At 44.0% G+C, this 24633-nt stretch overlaps 2 protein-coding genes across 2 annotated transcripts; both read left to right on the top strand.

Moving 5' to 3' along the window:
* The first annotated feature begins 283 nt into the window (after positions 1 to 283).
* LOC146982320 (uncharacterized) lies at positions 284 to 6716 on the top strand. Its single transcript, XM_085785570.1, has 3 exons — positions 284 to 1268; positions 5314 to 5353; positions 6603 to 6716. Exons 1-3 carry the CDS (start codon positions 298 to 300, stop codon positions 6714 to 6716), a joined length of 1125 nt encoding a protein of 374 aa, XP_085641696.1. The 5' UTR covers positions 284 to 297.
* A 1905-nt stretch (positions 6717 to 8621) lies between these two features.
* On the top strand, positions 8622 to 12046 carry LOC146982319 (ribonuclease inhibitor-like). Its single transcript, XM_085785359.1, has 4 exons — positions 8622 to 9094; positions 10915 to 11088; positions 11543 to 11716; positions 11901 to 12046. Exons 1-4 carry the CDS (start codon positions 8640 to 8642, stop codon positions 11905 to 11907), a joined length of 810 nt encoding a protein of 269 aa, XP_085641485.1. The 5' UTR covers positions 8622 to 8639; the 3' UTR covers positions 11908 to 12046.
* Positions 12047 to 24633: the final 12587 nt, after the last annotated feature.

The following is a 24633-nucleotide window of genomic DNA, read 5'->3' as shown; positions in this document are numbered from 1 at the left end:
AGCTGAGCTCTGAATCATTTGTCAGAGAAGATAAAGAGTCTGAAACACAATTGATCCACATCAGACCAGATTCTGATTAAAAACCAAAAGAATAAGACACAAAACTTTTACTGTTAAAGTGTTAAAGTTTTACACTCAACACAAAATGAAACAGTTTTAACATTAAGAGGTGAAATAAACAGAGGATTCAGAGCTCAGCTGTTGAATTTAATTTCCCCTTAACTGCTGAATCTGAAGCTAACATCAGTGTTGTTCAGTGTTTCTGGTTTCCCTCTCAGACTGACTGAAGTCCTGAAGATGAGAGTTAATGTGGAGGAAGAGGAGGACGGACCAGAGTCTCCAGGATCCACCTGTCCGTCTCTGAGGAGTGACTGGTCTAAAGGAAAGCCTCCAGACTTCAGTCCTGAACCTGGACCTGGACCTTCCTGCTGGTCTGTGAAGAGTGACCGATCCAGACTTGATCCTCCAGTCTTCAGTCTTGGACCTGGACCCTCCTGCTGGTCTGTGAAGAGTGACCGATCCAGACTTGATCCTCCAGTCTTCAGTCTTGGACCTGGACCCTCCTGCTGGTCTGTGAGGAGTGACCGATCCAGACTTGATCCTCCAGTCTTCAGTCTTGGACCTGGACCCTCCTGCTGGTCTGTGAGGAGTGACCGATCCAGACTTGATCCTCCAGTCTTCAGTCTTGGACCTGGACCTTCCTGCTGGTCTGTGAAGAGTGACCGATCCAGACTTGATCCTCCAGTCTTCAGTCTTGGACCTGGACCTTCCTGCTGGTCTGTGAAGAGTGACCGATCCAGACTCGATCCTCCAGTCTTCAGTCCTGGACCTGGACCCTCCTGCTGGTCTGTGAAGAGTGACCGATCCAGACTCGATCCTCCAGTCTTCAGTCCTGGACCTGGACCCTCCTGCTGGTCTGTGAAGAGTGACCGATCCAGACTCGATCCTCCAGTCTTCAGTCTTGGACCTGGACCCTCCTGCTGGTCTGTGAAGAGTGACCGATCCAGACTCGATCCTCCAGTCTTCAGTCTTGGACCTGGACCTTCCTGCTGGTCTGTGAAGAGTGACCGATCCAGACTCGATCCTCCAGTCTTCAGTCTTGGACCTGGACCCTCCTGCTGGTCTGTGAAGAGTGACCGATCCAGACTCGATCCTCCAGTCTTCAGTCTTGGACCTGGACCCTCCTGCTGGTCTGTGAAGAGTGACCGATCCAGACTTGATCCTCCAGTCTTCAATCCTGGACCTGGCCCTCGAGCGTCAGACTCCCGGTAAGAGACCTGCTCCAGCCTCTTTACCAGTGTTGAGTGTGTTGAGGTCCTGCAGCTCATAGTGACTGTGAGTTGATCAGTGTCTTCATAGATAGATAGATATACTTAGATAGATAGATATACTTTATTGATCCCAATCTGGGAAATTACAGACTACATACTAACTGCTCAGGCAGTAGCGTAGCCAGAAATTAGCTGGTGGGTAGGCAGAAACCTTTGCCAGGAGATTGACAGCTTATAGCCTACCTACATAATAACAGTACCAGACCAGAGGGCTGACAAACGCATCTTGTAGCCTACATAATAACTACAGTACAGTGCCAAGGGATTGGAACGCATCTTACAGCACACAACTACTGTATGCTATTGTGACAGTGGTGGTCCTGTCACTATGCCTCCAATTGATCATGCGCCCTGGCTACTTGGCCAAGGGGATGTCCCTTTGGGTGACTGGCAAGCACGCATGACTCTTACCCGGGAGGTGTGGGTTCAATCCCCGCCCGGGCCCTCTTCACCTTGCCACATCAGTGGTGGTCCTGTCACTATGCCTCCAATTGATCATGCGCCCTGGCTACTTGGCCAAGGGGATGTCCCTTTGGGTGACTGGCAAGCGCGCATGACTCTTACCCGGGAGGTGTGGGTTCAATCCCCGCCCGGGCCCTCTTCACCTTGCCACATTCTGGCGTTGTTGGCAGGATCCATGTAGCACTAGGGGTGGGTCCATGGATTCCTAATGTGTGGCAGCCTGCGTGGAAGCACGAGGGCGTGCTTGTGAAAAGAGGGGGAGAGATGTGACAGTGGTGGTCCTGTCACTATGCCTCCAATTGATCATGCGCCCTGGCTACTTGGCCAAGGGGATGTCCCTTTGGGTGACTGGCAAGCGCGCATGACTCTTACCCGGGAGGTGTGGGTTCAATCCCCGCCCGGGCCCTCTTCACCTTGCCACACTATAATATGCGTTCCAATCCCAGTGCCAGGGGGATGAAACACATTTATAACCTACATGGTCTATGGAATGTTCAAAGTCTTTCTAGGCAAGTCATGCCACTCGGCGGCCATCTTGGCGACGCCACTAAAACCCCAAGGAGACCAGACCCCTATCTAAATGAATGGAGGGATGGTCAAATCCACCCTTTAACGTGATAGCAGGGCGGAAAAAACATACATGCAAAAACATAGACTTTACCGCAGAATGACGTTTAAATCGCTACTTTTCCACAGGGAGTACTCAACTGCGAATGCTCACGGATTTACGACACCGCCGTCACTGTACGGCTGTAACGGCTGAGTCCGTGATCTAGCTAGCAGCACAGCAGCCCGAGCATACCTACACCGGTCTGCCCTGCTCTACCTGGAGACATATCGGCTTGAGTCTGGAGATTTTTGCCCAAACATAAACGCTAGACTTACATGAAATCCGTCTTAATCATCACCTATGGGCTCCTAGTTCTGTGTGTGGTGACTGTGTCTGCTCCCCCCTCCCACCCGCTCCCCCGCTCCCCACTAACGTTAGCTGTCTTGGATGCTAAGTGCTAGCATGTCGTCTCAGCAGCAGCATTCAGTTAAAATAAATAAATACAGTCCGAGTGAACCGCTGGAGCCACGGACTGATTACCGACCATCACTGACAACTAAAGCCTCGACCGGTAACAAGCATGAGGGGCGTTGTGCTGCGCTAGCTTGATGCTAACTTCGACTAGCGGTAGCGGTTAGCATCCGCCGCTAGCTTTGGTTAGCATCCGCCGCTAACAGCCGCTTCTCAGCTCACAACAAGCCTCTCGTAGTCGGTACAATAAAACAATAGAGGCTCCAGTGCTTCACCCGGACTGTGTGTTTTTTTTTTTGGAGTGGACTGCTGCTGCTGCTGCTGCTGCTGCTGCTGCTGCTGCTGCTGCTGCTATCATGGACAGGAGGCTAACGCCCCCAGGGGAGGGGGCCCAGTTTGAAAGTTTAGGTTAACAAATGAAACGAACAAAACTACCGTAGATGACCAAATAATCGCCCGCGTGCAAATACGCGCCTGTGCTCTAATAGCCGCCGGGGTCCGACCTCATTTGGCATAATAAACGCCGGTTCAATTAAACGCCCGGGCGATTAAGTGTTTACCATAGTCTTGCACAGAAAACAAAAGTTTTTCTTAACAGCGCTTCACCGGCTCTCACCTCTGTCAGTCAGCCCCTCCTCTCGCTCTCTCTCTCTCTCGCATGCAGGCGCGCACACACACACAGACACACAAACACAGGCGCGCTAGACTGAGGGATATAGGGATATGGATAAATGCGCTAATGTACAGTGTTGAAATTACCACGATCGACCCCCCCTTCCGTTATCATTCATAACACTGCTCTGATCAGCTCCCTGTGTCGCGGTTACACAGACAAACTGTCTTTTTATTTATTGTCTGATGTCAATAAAGATGCGTCGGGGAAAAAAGTAGTTTTGTTCCAGTGTTCCTATGGTGACCTCCTTGTTCTTTGCATGATGGTCTGGTGCTGCTCATTGCAAAAATAAATTGTAGCCTGTTGCAAATACGCGCCTGGTTCTTATAAACGCCTGGGCTCCAAGTCGATTTAGCATATTAAACGCCCGGGCTAATAAATGGTCATCTACGGTATACATTCAAAAATTAAATTAAAGAAAATGTGGACTGATCGGTTCATTGTAAAACGCTTATTGATGTGAATGTGGTGAATTCTGTATACATAGCCCCGAGGTAGCTCTTTCGTTCATTTCGTTTTCGTTGTTGTTGCCACCAGATAGGTAGGTCTGTCGTAAATCTACTTGTGCGCATGCGCTGGTGCAACAACATGATTGGCCTAGTTCAGCTCTGGCAACGCAGGTGATTGGCTGCTGGTGAAAAGGGGCGGGACATGCGCCATCTTTGGCGTCGCAGCTTTCCCCATTCAAAACGGGCAGAGTGGTCTGTCTCCTCATATTAGAACGTCTCTGGAATGTTCTTCTATTTTCCTCTCGCCTGGTCTCTTTGTGTATGAATTCTTATAAATCCTCAACCCTGTGAGGTACAATTAAGTATTTCACATCTTTTTTTTCATATGAATGTAGAAACATTTATATGACCAAATATAGAGGGGGAAAAAAAAAACGGAAAACGAATTTCACACATATATAAACACACAGACAAATATTATGAAGTTATTTTTAAATGTTATATAGCTGTTCGGTCTGGTCTTGGGGATTAGGGGAAAAATAATCAAGGCTCTAACTATGGCATAAAATATATTATTTACATTATTTGCAAAAATGGCCCACTCGCCTGGTATGTCTGGCATGAAAAAAATGGGCCCTAGTTTCTTAGACCAGGTGAAGTCTAACATCAGCGCAGCTTCGCCACGCCAACGGGGTGTGGCCCAGGTCCATTTCGCAAGATTGGTGGGCCGCGCAGTCAGACTTAGACCAGCGCAAGCCCTCCCCTCCTGCTTTTGGGACATCCACAGCTGCTTTTCAGTTCGTCCCTGCTACAGCCTTTGATCTCTGCTTTGATCTGACGTCAGATGTGACGGGACAATCTATATAGATATAAATTCACTGTTGATTCCATTAGTTGCATTAAATAGTGGTTATTGTGGATATTTATTGCATTGAAATGTGTCTGGAACTGTGGAGATCTGCTTGTGAGATCTTGGTGACGTGTGTGCACTGCAGGTCAGTCAGTCAAACTTCCACTGCACCTGCTGCGCTCCGCCCTGCGCTGAGAGTAGACCTGGTTGGAGGTGGCAAGCTTTCAGCGCAACCTCGGCGGGACATTTTCGCACAAAACTTCCACTGCACCAAGCTGAATCTGTGACGCCTCCCCCTGCTGCGCGGCCACGCTTATCTCAGCGCAGCGCGATCTGCCAATCTTCCAATCTGACTTTGCACTAGGCTGCGCTGGTCGAAACTTGCATTAGACCAGCTGCGTTACCTTGCGCCACCTGTGCTGCGCCAAGAAACTAGGGCCCAATGTGTGTTTGTAGTGAGGCATAGAGCAATACAATCCTGACATTTACATGAGGTTCACAGACAATTCTCTGTGTGTGTTTTTTAGTAAACACAGGTTCTCCTTCATCTCAGGACAGAGCAAGGAGGTCATAGGACCACTGGAACAAAACTACTTTTTTCCCGCAGGGCTGCTTGTGGTAATTTCCACAGTGTAGGCTACAATTAGCGCGTTTATCTACTGTATTTGTCTTTGTCTATTAGCAGTCCAGCGCGACCTGTCGTATTTGTGTTTGTGTGTGTGTGTGCGTGCGCGCGCCTGCATGCGAAAGAGAGAGCAAGAGGAGGGGGTGACTGACAGAGGTGAGGGCCGGTGAAACGCTGTTAAAAAATGTATTTTCTGTGCAAGACTATGTAAACACTTAATATATATATAATCGCCCAGGTGTTTAATGTTTCTTCTGAACTGATCTGATGAAAGCTGCACCGCGGCTGCCCACTGCTCCTCAGGGATGGGTTAAATGCAGAGAAAGAATTTCACTGTACTAGCTGTATATGTGACTAATAAAGTACCTTTACCTTTACCTTTACCTGAAAGAACATCTGGACTTGTTCCTCCTCCATGTTCTTCCTGCAGCTGATCAACATGAGCTTTAAAGACGTGGCTGATTCCAGGTGGTTTGGTGAACGTTGATGAGCTGGTTTCTAACAGAGTTTACAGCAGTTTGCAGGATCATTTTACAGCCTGAATGATGAGTTTCACATGTCAGAGCTTCACTGTAGACACTGTCTGAGCAGCAGCATCTGGATTTGTTCACAGAGATGATGTCTAATGAGTCAGGAAACAAGATTCTTCAGTGAAGGGACTAAATGCAGTAAATGGAGTCAGTAAAGGTTGAAGCCTGAGTCTGGTGATTTTCCATCTGAGTCCAACGTGTCCCAGGCTGAGAGGACGTCCACCTCTGAGCCATAGAGCTCCACATTAAAACACATCAGTGAACCACACTGTGTCACTGGGGGACATCAACACACACTGTAGTTTATTTAGACTCTGTCCTGCTGCCCCACATACTCACTACAGCACCAAATGTGGATCAATCCACTGCTATAAATAGTCCCTGACAAATGTTTCCTGTGTTTCCTCCTGTTGGTTTGATAGAAACTAGAGTGAGCAGCTGTTTGAAGAAATGACTGAGCCTCTTTAAACATGAACCTGTAGCTGAGAGATGTTGGTAAAGCTTTGAGTCTTCAGGAGGAACCAATGGGCTCAGACTGTGTGTGTAGGACTGGTGTCCAGGTAGATCCAGATGTTGAGCCAGTGGATCCAGATGCTGAGCAGTGTCAGTGTGAAGGGAATAAAAACATGTTTGTGTTTGCAGAGGTCAGAAGCTCAGACTGAGAGCAGAGTCTCCAGGATCCATCCCTCTGTCCATGCAGAGTGACCAGGCCAACAGTCAACCTCCGTGGTTTAGTCCTGGACCTGGAGCTGACTTACAGACAGGTGAGACATAATGACGACCTGAACACCAGTGAGAATGAGACTGAACATCTGTCTGCTGATGTGGTCATTTGTGAAACCAGGACCTGTTGTTTTCTCCAGAGTCATTGTTCCATCACACAGCACTGACATTTAAGATGATGATTCAAAGCTTCTCTTTGTTGTCTGTAGTTTTTCTGTAGCTGATGAAAATAATCTGATCAGATTGTCAGACTCTCCGTCTTCAGTCTGACTCTGTCTCTTCTCTCTCAGCAGATCGTGGTCTGCAGGAGGTTTTAGATCAACATAAGATCAGTCTGAGGAGCAGATGTGAACGAGTGACTGAAGGAACTGAGGGAACAGGAAGTGGAACAGGAAGTGGAACCCTCCTCAACAGGATCTACACTGAGCTCTACATCACAGAGGGACAGAGTGAAGAGGTTAATACCCAACATGAGGTGAGACAGCTGGAGACAACGTCCAAGAAGAAGACCCTCCATGACACTACAATCAAGTACAACGACATCTTCAAAGACTTACCTGTCCAACAGAGAGAGGACGTCTCTACGGTCTCACCTGTCCAACAGAGAGAGGAGGTCTCTACGGTCTCACCTGTCCAACGGAGAGAGAACGTCTCTACGGTCTCATCCGTCCAACGGAGAGACAAAGTCTTTAACAACTTCTTTGTCAAAATGTTCTCTAAATATTTGCATCTTCAAAAGAGAGAGGACGTCTCTGCAGTCTCACCTGTCCAACAGAGAGAAGACATCTCAACGGTCTCACCTGTCCAACAGAGACCCATCATCAGAGTGGTTCTGACCAACGGCGTCGCTGGCGTTGGAAAAACCTTCTCGGTGCAGAAGTTCACTCTGGACTGGGCCGAGGGCTTGGAGAACCAAGATGTCAGTCTGCTGGTTCTGCTTTCGTTCAGAGAGCTGAACCTGATCAGAGATCAGCGGTTGAGTCTTCTCAGGCTGCTCCATGTTTTCCATCCAACATTACAGAAGGTCACAGCAGAGCAGCTGGCTGTCTGTAAACTTCTCTTCATCTTTGACGGCCTGGATGAAAGCCGACTGTCACTGGACTTCAACAACAGGGAGGTTGTGTCTGATGTCACACAGACGTCATCAGTCAACGTGCTGCTGACAAACCTCATCCAGGGGAATCTGCTTCCCTCGGCTCTGGTCTGGATCACCTCCAGACCTGCAGCAGCCAATCAGATCCCTCCTACATGTGTCGACAGGGTAACAGAGGTCCGAGGCTTTACTGACGCCCAGATAGAGGAGTACTTCAGGAGGAGGTCCAGTAAGAAAGAGCTGTCCAGAAGAATCATCTCACACATCAAGACGTCCAGGACCCTCCACATCATGTGTCAAGTCCCAGTCTTCTGCTGGATCAGTGCTACAGTTCTGGAGCACATGTTGACCACAGACCAGAGAGGAGAGCTGCCCAAGACCATGACCGACCTGTTCTCACACTTCCTGCTGGTCCAGACAAAGAGGAAGAAGAACAAGTACGGTGAAGGACATGAGACGAGTCCACAGGAGCTGATGGAGGCCGACAGGGAAGTTCTTCTGAAGCTGGGGAGGCTGGCGTTTGAACAGCTGGAGGAAGGAAACATCATGTTCTACCAAGAAGACCTGGAGCAGTGTGGTCTGGATGTCACAGAGGCCTTGGTGAACTCAGGACTCTGTACTGAGATCTTCAAAAGAGAGAGTGTGATCTTCCAGAAAACAGTCTACTGCTTTGTTCATCTGAGTGTTCAGGAGTTTCTGGCTGCAGTCTACATGTTTCACTGTTTCACCAACAGGAAGAGAGGGGTCCTCAAGAAGTTCCTGGGAGAAGACTACATAGAGAGAGAGAGAAAAGCAATACATCACGTTTACAGGCTAAACTGGAGAGATATTCCACAGATCAATAACATTCCTCCACCCCTGGCTGACTTCCTGCAGAGCGCCATGCAGAAATCCCTCAGCAGTAGAAACGGTCACCTGGACCTGTTTGTTCGCTTCCTTCATGGCCTCTCTCTGGAGTCCAACCAGAGGCTGTTAGGAGGTCTGCTGGGTCAGACAGACAACAGTCCAGGAACCATCCAGAGAACCATCAACAACCTCAAGGAGATGAAGACTGAGGACAGTGATGACAGAGATGAAATCTCTCCTGACAGAAGCATCAACATCTTCCACTGTCTGACGGAGATGAAGGACCAGTCAGTTCATCAGGAGATCCAACAGTTCCTGAAGTCAAAGAACAGATCAAAGAAGGAACTCTCTGAGATCCAGTGTTCAGCTCTGGCCTACATGCTGCAGATGTCAGAGCAGGTTCTGGACCAGTTGGACCTGAAGAAGTACAACACATCAGATCAGGGACGAATGAGACTGATCCCAGCTGTGAGGAACTGCAGGAAGGCTGAGTGAGTCCAGACATGATCAATAACACCATCAATTAGTTCCACACACACACACACACACACACACACACACACACACACACACACACACACACACACACACACACAGCAGCTCCACTGTGTCACTGTGCCACTGTGTGTCAACAGTCACAGCTGCTTCTTCACATCCTGCACATAGATCTGCTTCCATTCAGCTCCACACAGTTTCTACCTGACTGGACACTTGTTACCTTGGAGTCTAGAGGCTGCTGTGTGTGTGCTGCTAGTGTTGTGTGTTTGTGTACGCTAACACACCTGTGCTTCACCTGCTGGTTCAGTTGTGGCTGGTTGTGAAGCCGAAGCAGCTACAGCTCCAGTGTAACAGACTGACTGTGTCATAATTGTGTGTCCATCATCAGCACAGACACACAAACTGTCAGAAGAGTGAAGGACGATCAAAGCAGCTTCTCTCTCTTTTTAGTCCTCTTTAGTCCTCCAAGTCTTCTCTGAGTTACGGGGGGGTCCGCACAGCAGTATTTGTCCACATAATGGTTGTGAATGGGGCCCATATTTCTTCGTTAAAAAAGACACCAAAAACCATCCAAATACCTCCATGCTGCTTGTCTGTAATGTCCCTCTTGTATTGAAGCCCCAACATGAGAAATTGTTCTGCCAGTCAGTGCAAGACACAGGAAGAGCAGTGAACTGAGACACTGGGAGCTTCCGCTACAAACAAGCTTGAAATATAGACTTATTAATTATTATTAATTAATTAATTATTATTAATATTAATTAATATATAATATAAATTAATTATTATTAATTATTATTAATTCAATACATGAGGGACATTACAGACGAGCAGCATGGAGGTATTTGGATGGTTTTTGGTGTGTCGTTTTGGACAAAGAAAAGTGGGCCCCATTCACAACCATTATATGGACAAATACTGCTGCGTGGACCCCCCCCGTAACTCAGAGAAGGAACGGAGGACTCTGAAACTTCTCAAAGCTCTTAGTCGGCATGAGGGTGAGTAGATAATGAGTGAAATTTGAATTTTGGGTGAACTATCCCTTTAACCATCTCAGTCACTGTGCAGCCGCCAGCTCTCACACTTTTAGTAAGGTGGAATGTTTTCTTGTGTGCTGCTCAGTGACCCATGGAAATCAATCAGTCCATTTTAAATGTCACCATGACAACCTGGAGCGTGTCCTTAGTGTGGATTAGATCTGTGCAGGACACACACTTTAGTGGTCAGATCTTCTGCTGCTAAAGATGTTTCTACATTTCACCTTGATTTTCTTTGACTTGATTTCATGTTTGGAGAAAATCAATGTGTGTGAGTGTAGCCGATTTCAGTCTGGCCCTCTGCGTTGTGTTTTGGTTCGGACTGCCCCAGGTGGGGTTCGAACCCTCGGCAGGCGACAATGCAAACCGTTTTGCCAAGAGCTCAATGAGCGCTTGGCAAAACGGTTTGCACGTCCTTTATGGGTGAGTGAGTGCACCTCCGTTACATGAGCGTTATTCAGGTGACACCTGCAGCTCTACACCTGAGCTCACCTGACCACATCTACCTGTGTCGGCGCAGGAGCCTGGATTAAACATCCATCTGGGCTTTGATGAATGGATGTTGGAGGATTCAAGAGGAGGTGGATCTGAATCTGAATGGGTTTTTCCAGCCCAGCCCTGATGAGGATTATTGTTTCATGTCCAACACAAAGAGAGAAGATGAACTGAACCAGAGTGTGAAGAGCACATGTTGATCACATGATGACATGTTGTGTGTGTTTAGTACAAATTGTCTGATTTTACTCTCACACATTTTGTTTCTTCTCTAATCACAGACTTGGTGAGTGTCGACTCTCAGAGATTCACTGTGAAGTCGTTGCCTCAGCTCTGAAGTCCAGCCCCTCCCACCTGAGACACCTGGACCTGAGTGTGAACCAGCTGGGTGATTCATCAGTGAAGCTTCTGTGTGCTGGACTGGAGAGTCCAAACTGTAGACTGGAGACTCTGAGGTGAGTTCACTGACTGGAGCTGTTGTAGTTGTTTGAAGCTTCAGCTTCTCATTGGTTCATACATGTCAGGATTTGTGTGTGAGGATTTTTCTCAAGAAGCTGAAGAGAGAAAACAGTTGAGATGAGTCCAGAGAGAAGGTGAGCGTCAGAGCGTGAGATTGAGGTTGAATGTGTGACTGTCATGGCCAGTACGTGAGAGTTGGCAAACCCTGTGTCACAGTGTGTGTGTGTGTGTGTGACAAACAACAGAATTGCTCCCTTTTATGGTATAATAGTCCCATACCTTAGAAATACGAGTTGGTTTTCGCTGTGATCAGAGTCAACTGGCTCATTTGTGTTGCTGCTGCCACTTGCTACCGCTATTTTTTGTTTTGGTCGGACGACGCATCGACGTACAATCGATGACGTCGCCCCAGGCCTAGTCCTCAACTCACTAATTTTATTCTTTATTCAGATTGGAGTACTGCTGGTTGTCAGAGATCAACTGTTCTTCTCTGGTCTCAGCTCTGAAGTCCAACCCCTCCCACCTGAGACACCTGGACCTGAGGTGGAACAACCTGAAGTCTTCAGACGGGAAGGATCTGGATGATCTTGTGAAGAGTCCAGACTGTAGACTGGAGACTGTGAGGTCAGTAGGGGGGCGGAGTCAGTCTGTGCTGCTTTCAGCACTATTGGACTAAAGTCAGTGAGACAATAACAGAGACAACAGTCAGCCAATCAGACCAGAGAGAGAGACATCAGTCAGCCAATCAGAGCAGAGAGAGAGAGACAATCACTGATCCATCACCTCTGTCCTCTGCTTCTCTTCTCAGCTGGTAAACTCCTCCACTCCTTCGGTCCTTCCCTCCTGAACTGATCTGAGAGCAGCTCCACTGTCTCTCTCAGAGTCCAGTCCACCATCCTCCCTTTGTGTTCTGGACCTGACAGAGATCATCACTGTCTCTGGACTCATCTGATCCTCTACCAGTGTTGGGTAGTAACGCGTTATTAGTAACGCCGTTACTTTTTTCAGTAACCCATAACGTAACGCGTTGTTTTTTTAAAATCAGTAACTCCATTTCCGTTACCAAACGCTGCATTACTCCGTTCCTTTCCGTTCTTTTTGGTGAGGTTTTACAGCGGCACACACTTCCTATAACATTTCAGCGATCAAAAAAGTTTCATTGAATTAAAAAGACAGAGCACAGACACTATAAGCACTTGGTGGCCGCCCTCGAGCGTCCCAGACGTAATCAAACACGCGACATGAAGAGGACTGGACCGGTCAGGGCAGGGCCAGAGCGATTCTCAGGTCACGGCATGACGGCGAGCTAAGGTAACATTAGCTAACGCAGAATCTGAGACCAAGGCCCAATTCCGATTCTATTTTTCATCCCTACCCCTACCCCTACCCCTAGCCCTACCCCTAGCCCTTAACCCTTGCCCTTGAAACGGAGCTACAAGGAGTAGGGTTGAAAGTCAACCCCTACGAATTGGGACACCACTTCAACCATCACATACGTCATCAGTCGTCTCTGCTGGCTTTCACATAAGCAGACGTGACGAGCTTTTGCCACAAATCCTCTATTCAGAACCACGTTAACTTAATAAAATAAAATAAAATAAAATTTAATGAAGACTGATCGGTTCATTGTAAAACATTTATTTATTGATGTAAATGTGGTGATTAATGTATAGGCTACAGATCCCCCAGGCAGTGCTGCTCCTGTGTCCAAAACACATGAAGCTTCACTTTTAATTCAAACAAATGAATGCGACAATTGTTACATTTCATCAATGAGACCAGCATTTATCTCCTACAAAGAATGTAACTATGCGGCGGTAAACCTTTAAAACCCTGCAGGTAAGTTAATTAGCGGTCGTCTTTTCTACCGGGACGAGGTCGGGAGGTTGGCCAGCTGACAAGCTCTCCGGACGGGGTGGTGTCTCCGTGACGAGCCGTTGATCTGTTCCACAGGTGGAGGCTCCACCGTGGAGCTTCACTTCTCAGAAAAACATCGGAGCAAACGTCTAAACAGCCTCATGTGGATAAACCAACCGCACATTGGGGATCTAAACAGCTACTTTCTCGCATGAAAAAATATTAAAACTTAACAAAAAAGATGTAATAACAGCGCTACAGTGAGAAATAAAACAGCTGCCGGTTGCCGCAAGATGCATTCTGGGAAACTTGCCATAGCCCCCGGTCCGTAGTGTGCACCTGAAAAATCTCAGTTTCAAGGGCGAGATAGCCCTACCACTTCACCCTAACCCTCGTCTGAACCAGAATTGGGACACCCCTACCACTTCACGTGAACGCGCAAAACGAAGGGTTAGGGCCAAGGGCTAAGGGGAGAATCGGGATTCGGCCCTAAGCTGTGTCCCAGTTCAGGCTGCAGCCCCTGAACTGGGACACAGCTCGAGAGTCACAGCGAGACACAAGCAGCCACTCCACCCGAGCAGCAGCGGTTGGGGTTCGACAGACGGACTCCAATTATGACGCCTGAAACGGTAAACACAGCTGATCGATCGATAAAAAATACCGCTGGAGTGAATTTACTTTCCGTCACTGAAAACAGGTTCTTGAACGTAACTCGAGATTTTTTTGCAGTTCTGTTAGGTCAAGCTGCTGCTGACATCATGCAGCATGATGATGATGGTAAAATAGATAAAACACATGTTTTTTCATCAGCATCAGTACAGAACTGAAATGAGGGTTAGAGGGGAATTCAATCAACCTTTATTTAATGGGAGCATTGGGAAAAAAACGTTTTAAAGTAACGAAAAAGTTACTTTCTCAGTAACGCATTACTTTTTGGTTTAAGTAACTGAGTTACTAACTGAGTTACTTTTTAATGAAGTAACTAGTAACTGTAACTAGTTACTATTTTTCAGTAACTAGCACAGCACTGTCCTCTACACACTCTCTGCTCCTCTTCTTCTTCTTCTTCCCCCTCCTCCTCCTCTCTCCTCCTCCTGTTTCCTTCTTCATCCATTCCGGTTAATCAGCTCCATCTTGTGGTGTGGTGAAGAACTGCAGCTCATTTCCATTTCCACATTATTCAGTGTTTCTAAACATGATGGAGGTTCAGATCAGGTTGCTATGACAACAGTTAACACATTAATGTACGCAGCATGTTTGTAAACACTGTTTATTTTGTATAATGATCAATGATGTATATTATTTTATATGTAGTTTTTTCTTGCTCTAATGTGACTCTGGCCTCTCAGGGAGCAGAGGAGAGAGAGAACAAAACCCTGTTTACTGAACATGAAGCAACAAAAACACATTTATCTAAACAATTGTTTTCAAGTCATAGATTTTGCTTTTGAGATCACAGTTTTTTGCTTCACTCAGTTTTTTCTCTCTTAAATTAAGTTTTAAGTTGAATAAAGTTCTGTTTGACGTTGAAGAGGTTTTGTTTGGATTGATTTGATAGCCTACAAAAGTAATTCCATAGCTGGAATTTACAAACCAGTTAAATCTGTGGTGATGGATCAATGAATCATGGATCAATGATTTACCAACTTCAGCTTTAGGTCACATGCAGTCCACCCAGATAAACACTTCAACACAAACAATGCACGTTTGTCTGTGTGTGTGTGTGTGTGTGTGTTGTAGTCAAGACCAACTGACCCGAGACTGAGACTAAACCAATGTGAGACCATTTCCAAGTCCATCAGTCTCCAGTCCCAGTCCTCATGTGTCTTGATATTTACATTATTCCTCCTCAGCTACAAAGAAAAGATGATTTGATGTAAAATCTAAACCATATTTAATGTAAACAAAGTTTGAATTGAACAGAAGAACACAGCACAGAACCTGCTGAAGTCTCCTCCCATTGTTGACACTGGTGACACCAAGTTTTTTACATGGTTACACAAGCAGATACTTTAGTACAACTATAGCCATGTTTCCACTGCAGGAGTTCCTGGTAAGAGGGGGGGGGTAGGAACTTCTAGAGGAACCGTCCTCTCTCTCAGTGGCCGTGTCTCCACTGCAGACAGGACCCACCGGGCTCTGATGGCGACGTGCACCAGTTTCGATCATTGCGTGGTCGTTGTGCAGTGTTTTTTTTTTTTACTGCTCTTGTTGTTGTTTTTTTTCTGTCAGTATAGACGCTTTCTAAAAAAAAAATGCCGTCTCAATCATCACGTAATCCCGCGATCGCCTATTTACCACTCTATTTTTTTTTTTTACCAGGTCTTTTACTGAGCTATTCTCTCTTTTTTTCCGGCTGTTTTTCCATTTCTAGTAACGTTGGGTTGTAAAATGCATCTTATTTTGGGGCTTTCTCTTAGCGTCACATGATCCTGCTTTGAGTCTAACCAATCAGCACAGGGTAAATCTCCAGCCCCACCAGGACTTCTTCAGGGCCGATCCGAGTACCTACCACCAGGCAGGGACTCCGTTCGGCCCCGTAAAAGTTGGTTCCTGCAGTGGAGACACGCACCAATGGGGCTGCATGGCCCTGTAAAATTACCCCGAAGTTCTGCAGTGGAAACGCGCCTTATTTGAATTATCTGGAACTTATTGAATTACATCACAGAAACCACAGTGAGACAGTGACACTGTACGGCAGAGTATTAGGGCCTCATTGAGAATAAAGTTATAGCTTTACAAGAAAAAAAAGTCATAATATTATAAGAATAAAGTCATAACTTTACGAGAATAAAGTCATAATATTAAAACCTGTAGCTTTAGAGGAGGAAAGTTGTAAAAATGAGGCCATGGAGAATTTGGTGAAGTTGTACTTCAGTATAGTTTTCACAAACAAGGAGACATCTTTTGGCTCATTAGCACCACATTGTCTTCAGTATCAGGACTTTAAAAAGAATACCGTATGCAAGAAAATGCATCTGTTCTGCAGAAAGACCCAGGCAGACTTGGAGGAAATTGCTGCTTTATTCTCATAAAGCTATGACTTTATTCTTGTAAAACTGACTTAATTCTCAAAGTCTGTGAAAGAAAAATCTCAATGTGGCTCCAATACAAGTTTTTCAGATGGTTACACAAGCAGATACTTTAGTAGAACAGTTTGAATTATCTTAAAGTTATTGAATTGCATCACAGAAACCAAAGTATGACAGTGACAGAGATATTTGTGGTTAAAATAAAAAGATGTCACTGCAGCTGTGGTCTGGACTGGTCTGGAGGAAAAAAAAATCAGATTCTGAGACCAGACCAAGACCTTGAAGATGTGGACTCAAAATCAGTCTGAGTACTGCAGTACTAGTAGGTGTGAGAAGGAAAGTTTTTTTCTTCTCATACCTCACATAACAGAGTTTCTGTTCCAACAGGCCTCCGGGAAATACCAACGACAACACACACTCAGGTTCATACATGCATGACCACACACACACACACACCCACACCTCCAACAGCACACACACACACACACACACATTATCAGATAATACATCTCATAACAGTTTGTAATCTCTGCGTTCATCTGCTCTGAGTCCAATGAATCTCCACCATTTCTTTGAGTTCCAGCCGAACGCGGCCGTTTGTGTTGCCAGCGACACACCCAACACTAACCACCACAACCTGACGTAGAACAATTACTGCCCCTGGACCAGGACCAAACACAACACAAATCAACACAACACAACACAACACAACACACAAACAACCTCCTCCTCCTTCACTCGACGTCTCAGAGTCGGTGTGAGCTGCTGCAGCAGGATGACACTGATTCACGTCGCTATACGTTTTCTATAAGAGAACAAGACTGATGTGCAGTGTCAAGTGTGTGTCTGTGTGTGATGATTTTGGCACAAACACAGTCTGTTGAAAGACACAGAGCTTAAGAAACTTGGCAGCAGATGAATAGAAACAGATCTACTGTCACTATCTATTGTGCCCAGGGCCAGTGTGTGTGTGTTGTGCAACGTGTACCAGTTGTTCTGTACATAAATTCATAAGGTAAAGTGCATGGTGTTCTATAATACTGTTGTTTTACCGTCTCCACTTTCCCCTCTGTTTTCATTCATCAACAAAATAGAGTCAAAATAGAAAAAGAACAAAGAACATATAAAATTGTAAAGTTCAGTTTACAACATCATAAAAATAATTTTCTGGTTGCGTAGCGTCAGGATGACACAGCAAACTTAAGGACTCCTCTAGTATATAATGTAGTATTCCCATGTATGAAATATACGTTATCTACCTGCAAAACAACAACAATATATAAACGTTATATATGCAACCAAAAAAATAATATCTGCACATGTATGTTCAGTCCATACAAACACATGGATATCAGTCTGAGACGCAAGTGCTATCTATCTATCTATCTATCTATCTATCTATCTATCTATCTATCTATCTATCTATCTATCTATCTATCTATCTATCTATCTATCTATCTATCTATCTATCTATCTATCTATCTATCTGTCTATCTATCTATCTGTCTGTCTGTCACACCTTTAGTCCTGACTTTTAGGTTAAAGAGATACTCACATCGCTCTAGGTCCGGTAGTTGCACCAGGAAGAGACTCACAAAAAGGAGTGGGTGTTGGTTAGGGATGTGCATGGTTACCCGGGTACTTGAGTACCCGAGTTGGCAAATTATTACCCTGTTACAGTTTTTCTCAGTCGCTTTGGTGCTTTTCTCACATCACTCTTAACATTTGCACAACAGTTAGTGCATTTCTCAGAACAATTATTACAAACTGCAAAACCTAGTGGATGACCTGTAAAAGCGCGTCACTTGCTCAAAATGGATTGTCCATCCCTCAAAAGCAAGTACTCATGTCAATGAAACTGTCAGTGTCGTCAAAATGAGAAGTCCTGACACCATCGTTTATGAACAAGATAGTCAAATGGCTTTGTCATGTTTTCATTAGGACACTTTATTCTCCAAGTGTTTTCCAATGCAAAAAGTGATGATACTACCTGAAAATGCTCAAGACAGCACTATACACTACTTGTACAGCCATGTGAAAACTACACTCTAAAAGGTAACAACTGTGCTTACTCAAATCATAAAAGTGTACTTTACTTATCTGTCCCTATCCTGTTGACGTAACTCATGGAATGTAAGTATGTAGTCATTTTTCCTTAAAGAGGTTTGAAACTAAGTTCATCTGAGTAAACTGGACTTGTAACATTCTGTTGCTGGAGTTAACGCAGAGGTTCGGCAGTGCACATGCGCAGAGCAGCACAAGGGAAGTTTCCAGAAGCCGTGGACAAAAGCTTTGGAGGAACACCACATTTTCTGGGTCTCTTGGTAAGTTATTCAAAGTCTTTTGTCAGCTACAATTTCATAACTTAGCGTACAACTAAAATTTTGGCAGGGCATTTTTTTCTGAACATGGGAAATATCTCTGGAGATAGGCTAATGCTATTGTTAGCTAACATTAGCTAAGCCAGCTAACTAAAACCCACATGTCGACTTGTGTTGGAGCAGCTGCAACAGGGAGAGAGAATGTAAAGGAGTGAGAAGACAGAAAAGTGAATGTGTGATGTGCCATGGTTTGTGCTAAAATATAAATTAATTGTAATGTACCATCAAATTATAATGCAACTTAAACATGTGCTAGGAGGGGTAATCATAATTGATTGTGTTTGTGATTGGGTTGTGTTTGTCTTTCAAGGTCTTTGCAGAATTCACAAGAGTGGCAAGTAAAGATCTTGAGCGGGACTTCTTTGAATAATTGGAAGGACACTTCGGGAGATCCTTTCCCAGGTTGAAACAAAGGTAAGCACTCCTTCTCATTTTATATAAGTGCAGGAAATCGTGCAAGTTGTTCCTTTCTGACAGTGTTCTAGTTTACACACACACACACACACACACACACCCTGCTAACAGACATGAAAGTGATATTGACCTTATAATCTAGCTCAGCAAGCAAATACATTTCCTAACATGTCAAACTATTCCTTTAAATAACTTAAGTTGGAAAAATGTGATGCAGTTTCTTCAGAAAATGCTTTTCCATATTTATTAGCTTTTTCTTTTCCTGTTTTCCTAATTGTAGACCGATGATGTCGAAGCCTTGAGGACTGCTGTCCTGCAATGTCTCCATTCAATGTCCCATTTCCTCGGGGATGATGGAAGTGACTTTTCCAAAGTAAGTATTTCATGTTACACACTGAAATGAGATACTGTTGTTTCAGGTGTTATGGGACGTTTATGTATTTATTTTTTTAAGTATATTTTGGGGGCTTTTTATTGCCTTTAATCGACGGTACAGTGGAGACAGGGACAGGAAATGGGGAGGCAGAGAGGGGGAATGACATGCAGGAAAGGGCTGCCAGATGCGGGATTCGAACCGAGACTGTCTGCAGTGAAGACTGTAGCCTCAACATGGGGCGGCAGCTCTACCAAAGTGAGCTAAACGCTTTTAACCTTCCTTTGTATCTGCAGGACACCGACACCATTGCAGACGTCACTCAAGTCCCTGTTGGAGTCTTAACTGTCATACCCGAAGACAGACAGCAGCCAGGTCCACATGCTCTGCACCTTGAACCCTCCAGCATTGCTACCATACTGGAAGGCAATATCGTCGTTGATGACGTTGGAAGCCATGCACAAGCTTTTTGTGTTACATTTGGACTAATATACGATCTTCATTTGGATGATCCAAAAAGACCAAAGAACACCTTTGACTTCATTGTTGACTTCATAGGTTGTTAGGAGATATCCTTGGTGTATTTTATTGTGTCATTTGATGACAGAGTGGCCTTGGCATTTTGTTTCAATAAAATAAGTCTGCAAACTTATCATTCTTTGTTCTGCTTGCTTGATTTTTTTAGTGCAATCGGTTTCCTAGATTCTACTAAGTAAACACAACTGTTCAGTTAAGTCTGACTAACTTGACTTACTTAAGTTGGTACCACTTAGAAAGATCAAGTTTATTATACTTAGTTTTTTAAAGTTTAAATAACTTAACTAAATTAAGTGAATACAACTAGATTTAAAGTAAACTTAACAAGTAGATATGAAGTAAACTTAATTTAAGACTATTAGTTAGAGTTACTTACCTTTTTTAGTGCAATCGGTTTCCTAGATTTTTTTAAGTAAGCTGAACTTGTCACATTTTAGAGTGTACATCACAAGTTACACATTACTGTATTTAGTGGAGATACTGAATATGTATGTTTCATATTTCTACTGCATATGCTCTTTGCAATTCTGATTTGTTCACAGCGTTGTGCAAAGGAAAAATACACTACAGTCATCTACAACAAACATAAGAAACACTCTTTGGGTACAATTTTACGTAAACAACGTTGCAGTACATATAGTAACTGAACCTATAGAGTACTGTAAATCATTCCTGCACATCCAGACGTTCCAGTCACATTTTCATCTACATCACTCTGTCAATTGTAGCGATTGAAACAGATTCAATATTCCCAAAGATACAGTAATGTCATCCTTACATTGTATCTCTTTCAACCTTATGCCATTGTTTGTAATCACCATTGCACAAATGTCTTGTTCTTGTAGCAGAGTAAAAAGGGCTCAGTCTCTTCCACCTCTGTGAGGTTGTCTTGTAATCCTATGTGATGCAGAGTAAAATCACAGTAATGTACAGTACATGTACAACAACCATCAACCATTATTACTGTAGTGTACAATACTGTAAAAGTGCTTCCTACTTGTAAAATGCTGTAGTACAGTACCATACCGTAAAGACGGGAAATCTTTACTGTGGTTGCTGTAATACATTACAACACAGTAAATCTGTTCTCTAGTGAAGCTGTAAGTCTAAATGTAAATGTAAAAAGTTCTTGTCCCACTGTATCTTACAGTAATGCCTGACACAATGACAGCAGTGCAGATTGTTTAGTGCTGAATTACTGTCCAATACCATACATACCTGTTGTTCCTTACTATAAATGTTTGAATAATTGAATTCACAGTGCTTCTCCCAACATTTAAAATTAGTTTGACAGATTTTGAAAACTAGTTCAACAATTTTGTATGTAAAGACTCAAGCAATGAAATGAGGACTATTAGTTTTACAGGGAAAGACTATTCAGTGTTCAGAAGTATAGTTCATTTTGACTGACATGACATAAACAAATGATACTGTTGTAAAACAGCAGAGAATTGTATGAGAGCAACTGATACATGTCCAAAAGCATTTGCAATTTGTTCAGAGGAAGGAGAAACTGCTACTATGATGTGGACAAATGACTACATGTTGTGGAGGTTGAACTAATAGTTATGAGAACTTTCATTCTGATCTGAGAATAGCACCAAAGCGACTGAGAAAAACTGTAACCTAGGATTAAAAAAATGGCATGTTAGAGCACAGTCTAGCGTCAGATCAAACTACATAACTGTAGCGACTTCAGCCAAAAGAGCCGCTGAGAGGCTAAGAATGGGCCCGGACGTCTGACGCGCTATCAAAAGAAACTAACTGAGATTTTGCAGGTAAAAATCAAAGTGTTTATTAACCAAACAAAACAGGTTAACTCGTAATAAAGTGTACAAACTAAACCAAAGTAATCGTAGTGAGCAACGAAAACAACGGAAAATAGCGAAAATATAGCGGTCAATAAAAAGTACGGCAACCCACGCTCACACGCCCCCCTCTCTGAAACAAAGTGCTAAACTCCGCCCATAATGACGTGACCCGCTACTAAAATAATAACATAAACTAAATCATACTCAAAATAAACAACACCAAAACAACCCTTAAGCTTAACTAACAGAAAACACCATTCATGGCTCCTACAATAATCATGCCGTGGTTCGGGTTTTTCGTAGTGTTACCCTTAGAGGTCGATTCCATCGCCAGTGATACCGGGGATATAGCTGTACTCTTTCGCATCTATTTCCGGAACAGAAAATGAGAGCTATGTAATTCTATTTTTAATGAAAGCGGGATACCTTACCCTTTACATCGATCCCATTGGTGTGTTTGTAGCTTCCCCGGAAGTCGAGCAGTCAAGCCGGTAAGATCAGGTGTACGTGTGCCGTCACGTGACCGGCTAAAATCCAGTGGGAAAGCTGTGAGCTGTCACATGATTGGCCAAAGATCGTTTACTTACATCAAAATGGTTTCTCTGTTGCCGTGTATGATCACTATTATCAGGAAATCTCCACTAGATCTGTTGTAAATCTTAATAAATAATGCCATTTATGCATTTTATTCAAGTTGAGACCACTAAATGGGCCTGAGATGAAGGAGAATCTGTGTTTATGACCGAGGCAGCCGGGACATAAAGCTGCACATATGCCCATATGTGCATCACATATGCCTCATATGTGCATCTTAAACTCCAATCTCTACTCTTTTTAAGCACCTGATATTTTTTCTGACGATGCTGTGTGTCAGTAATGCGCTCTGTCTGACGGACAGAGTGGAATTCTATTTTATTTAAGTAATTTGATTTAAGTAATCGGTTACTCGTTTAGAAAATTACTCGAAATGCCCATGCCTAGTGTTGGTATAATTTGAACAGGTGACACTTTAATATCAATGCACAACGAATAATAAACATTTACAGCTTAGCCGTATTTTTATTTACCAAATATACTGGATTTACCAGTGTGTGTGTGTTCTGTATCAATGTCTACTTCTACCTGGGTAGGTGAGGAGTGTGTGTGTCTTATCTGTTCTCAGAGTGTGAGATTCAGATGATCTGGAGTCGTTGAGGAAGGTTCCTCTGCTGGCCACACCGCATCTCCAACTCTCTCTCTCTCAGAACCGCTGGGCTGGGCTCGCCATCTTAACCGTCTCTCTCTATCTCTCAGGCAGTAGTTCAGACTAGGAAGAAAAAATAACCAACCTACACAGAAAGTGCAAAGTTGTAAGGATCTTCATCTCATCTAATCCTGTCAAAGTTTCTCAAGAGATCTCATTATTTTCTCAGTTAAAGCTTCAGTTGGTAACAATTATTCAGTCATATTTGCTGGAATTGTCACTGTATTCTGATGGTCAGACATTAAATGAGTAATTTAGGACAAAATCCAACTCCTCTGGCTCCACCTACAGCCTGTAATCGTATTTGCCAAAATCCACCGCGCCCGACGATTCTCCACCAGTCAGGTAGAGGGAGCAGGAGGAGCAGCCAATCGCCGCTCCTACACGTCGTGCTATGGATACGGTACATCTTTTTTTTTTTTTTTTTTTCTCTGTGGGTGCGTTCATGGCTACTTTGTGTGTGTCTGTGTGTGTGTGGGGCGCTTGGCAGAGGTTCATAAAGGGACCTGACGGAGTATTGTCTTGAAATTTCCGACCAAGTCGCGGAGTTTACTTTCACTTTCGTCAACTTACCAACTGGAGCTTTAAAGACATGAAATATATTACCAAGCATCGAGGAAATACATATTCACACAATAAAATGAATTATTATTAATTAAAACAATTAGTTTTAACCATAAATGTAAACAATTATTCATGAATCATTCATATATTTTATCAGACAGTTATGCATCCTTTTAACCTCTATTTGACTTATGATCAATTTTAATTATTTGAATCCACCTTTTTAATATTATAATAACTCTTTAACATCAAATAAATTATATTTTTTTATACACAATAGCTACTGCGATTTCTCAGTCAAAAATTAAATACACCAAACCTTAATGGCGCTGTAACTAGTGGCTAATAGGGGAGAGCGGGGTAAGTAGTGCCAATTTTTACTTAAACTGCCTTTAAAGCAAGGGGATTATAATAATGCCCCCAACTAATATATGTACATATAGTTTAGGATGTTGTGCATCCATGGGAACAATCACTTTGAATCTTAAATCAACCGTTTCAGAAATATAGCTTTAGGAAAAAAAAGAAAATTCTGGCACAACTTGCCCCCGGTGCGGGGTAAGTTGTGCCATTAGAGAGAATTCACTGGGGTAAATTGTGCCATTGATAATTGAAGTCAAACAGATCATTTTAATCTCACAAATGTTAATGCTATATAAAAGCAAGACATTCAATACAAAATTAAAGCCAGAAGCGGCGATGATCGGGCCCTCGCTTGTCCCCATGCAGTCGCGGAGGCCTGAGCCACGCTGGGGGCTGTGGCGCAAAGAAACGCAATGTTTTGTTCATTCACCAGGCTACGAGCACAACCAGACTGGGCAGGTGTGTTCAGGGGCGGTTCCTCATCACACATGTTAAGTTTCAAGCAAATCCGTGCCCACTGCCATGTTTCTCCTATACACAGACAGCACTGCCACTGGCACAACTTAACCCAGGCCCTTTGGCACAAATTACCCCAAGCCCAGCATTTTGAGAAAAAAGGATTCCCCAGCTGTTTTGAGCTGGCATCATGCTAACTGTATAGACTCATGGTGTAGCTTAATAAAGCACTAAAACATGTGTGAACTGTTTTCAAAGTTATCTATAATTGTTCAAACATGGCAATCAAAAAACCTTGATCATAGAAATTTTACTTTGGAGGGCAAAAACTTGTTTTTTTGAACATAAATGTGCTTTCCTCTCAAGCCATGTGTCTCCCTTCTTGATAGGATGAGTGAAATGGATGCCCCTTCAAAAATATGTGGTCACATGACCAACTTCTTCTATGGTTTTCTAGATAACAGGGGTGGAACTACTTGCCCCATGGCACAAATTACCCCACTCTCCCCT

Source organism: Trachurus japonicus, chromosome 8 (genome assembly GCF_045865225.1).
Source record: "Trachurus japonicus isolate A0001 chromosome 8, Traja_1.0".
In the NCBI taxonomy this organism is placed as follows: Eukaryota; Metazoa; Chordata; class Actinopteri; order Carangiformes; family Carangidae; genus Trachurus; species Trachurus japonicus.
Note: the sequence above shows the minus strand (reverse complement) of the source record. Positions and strands in the feature narration are given on the sequence as shown.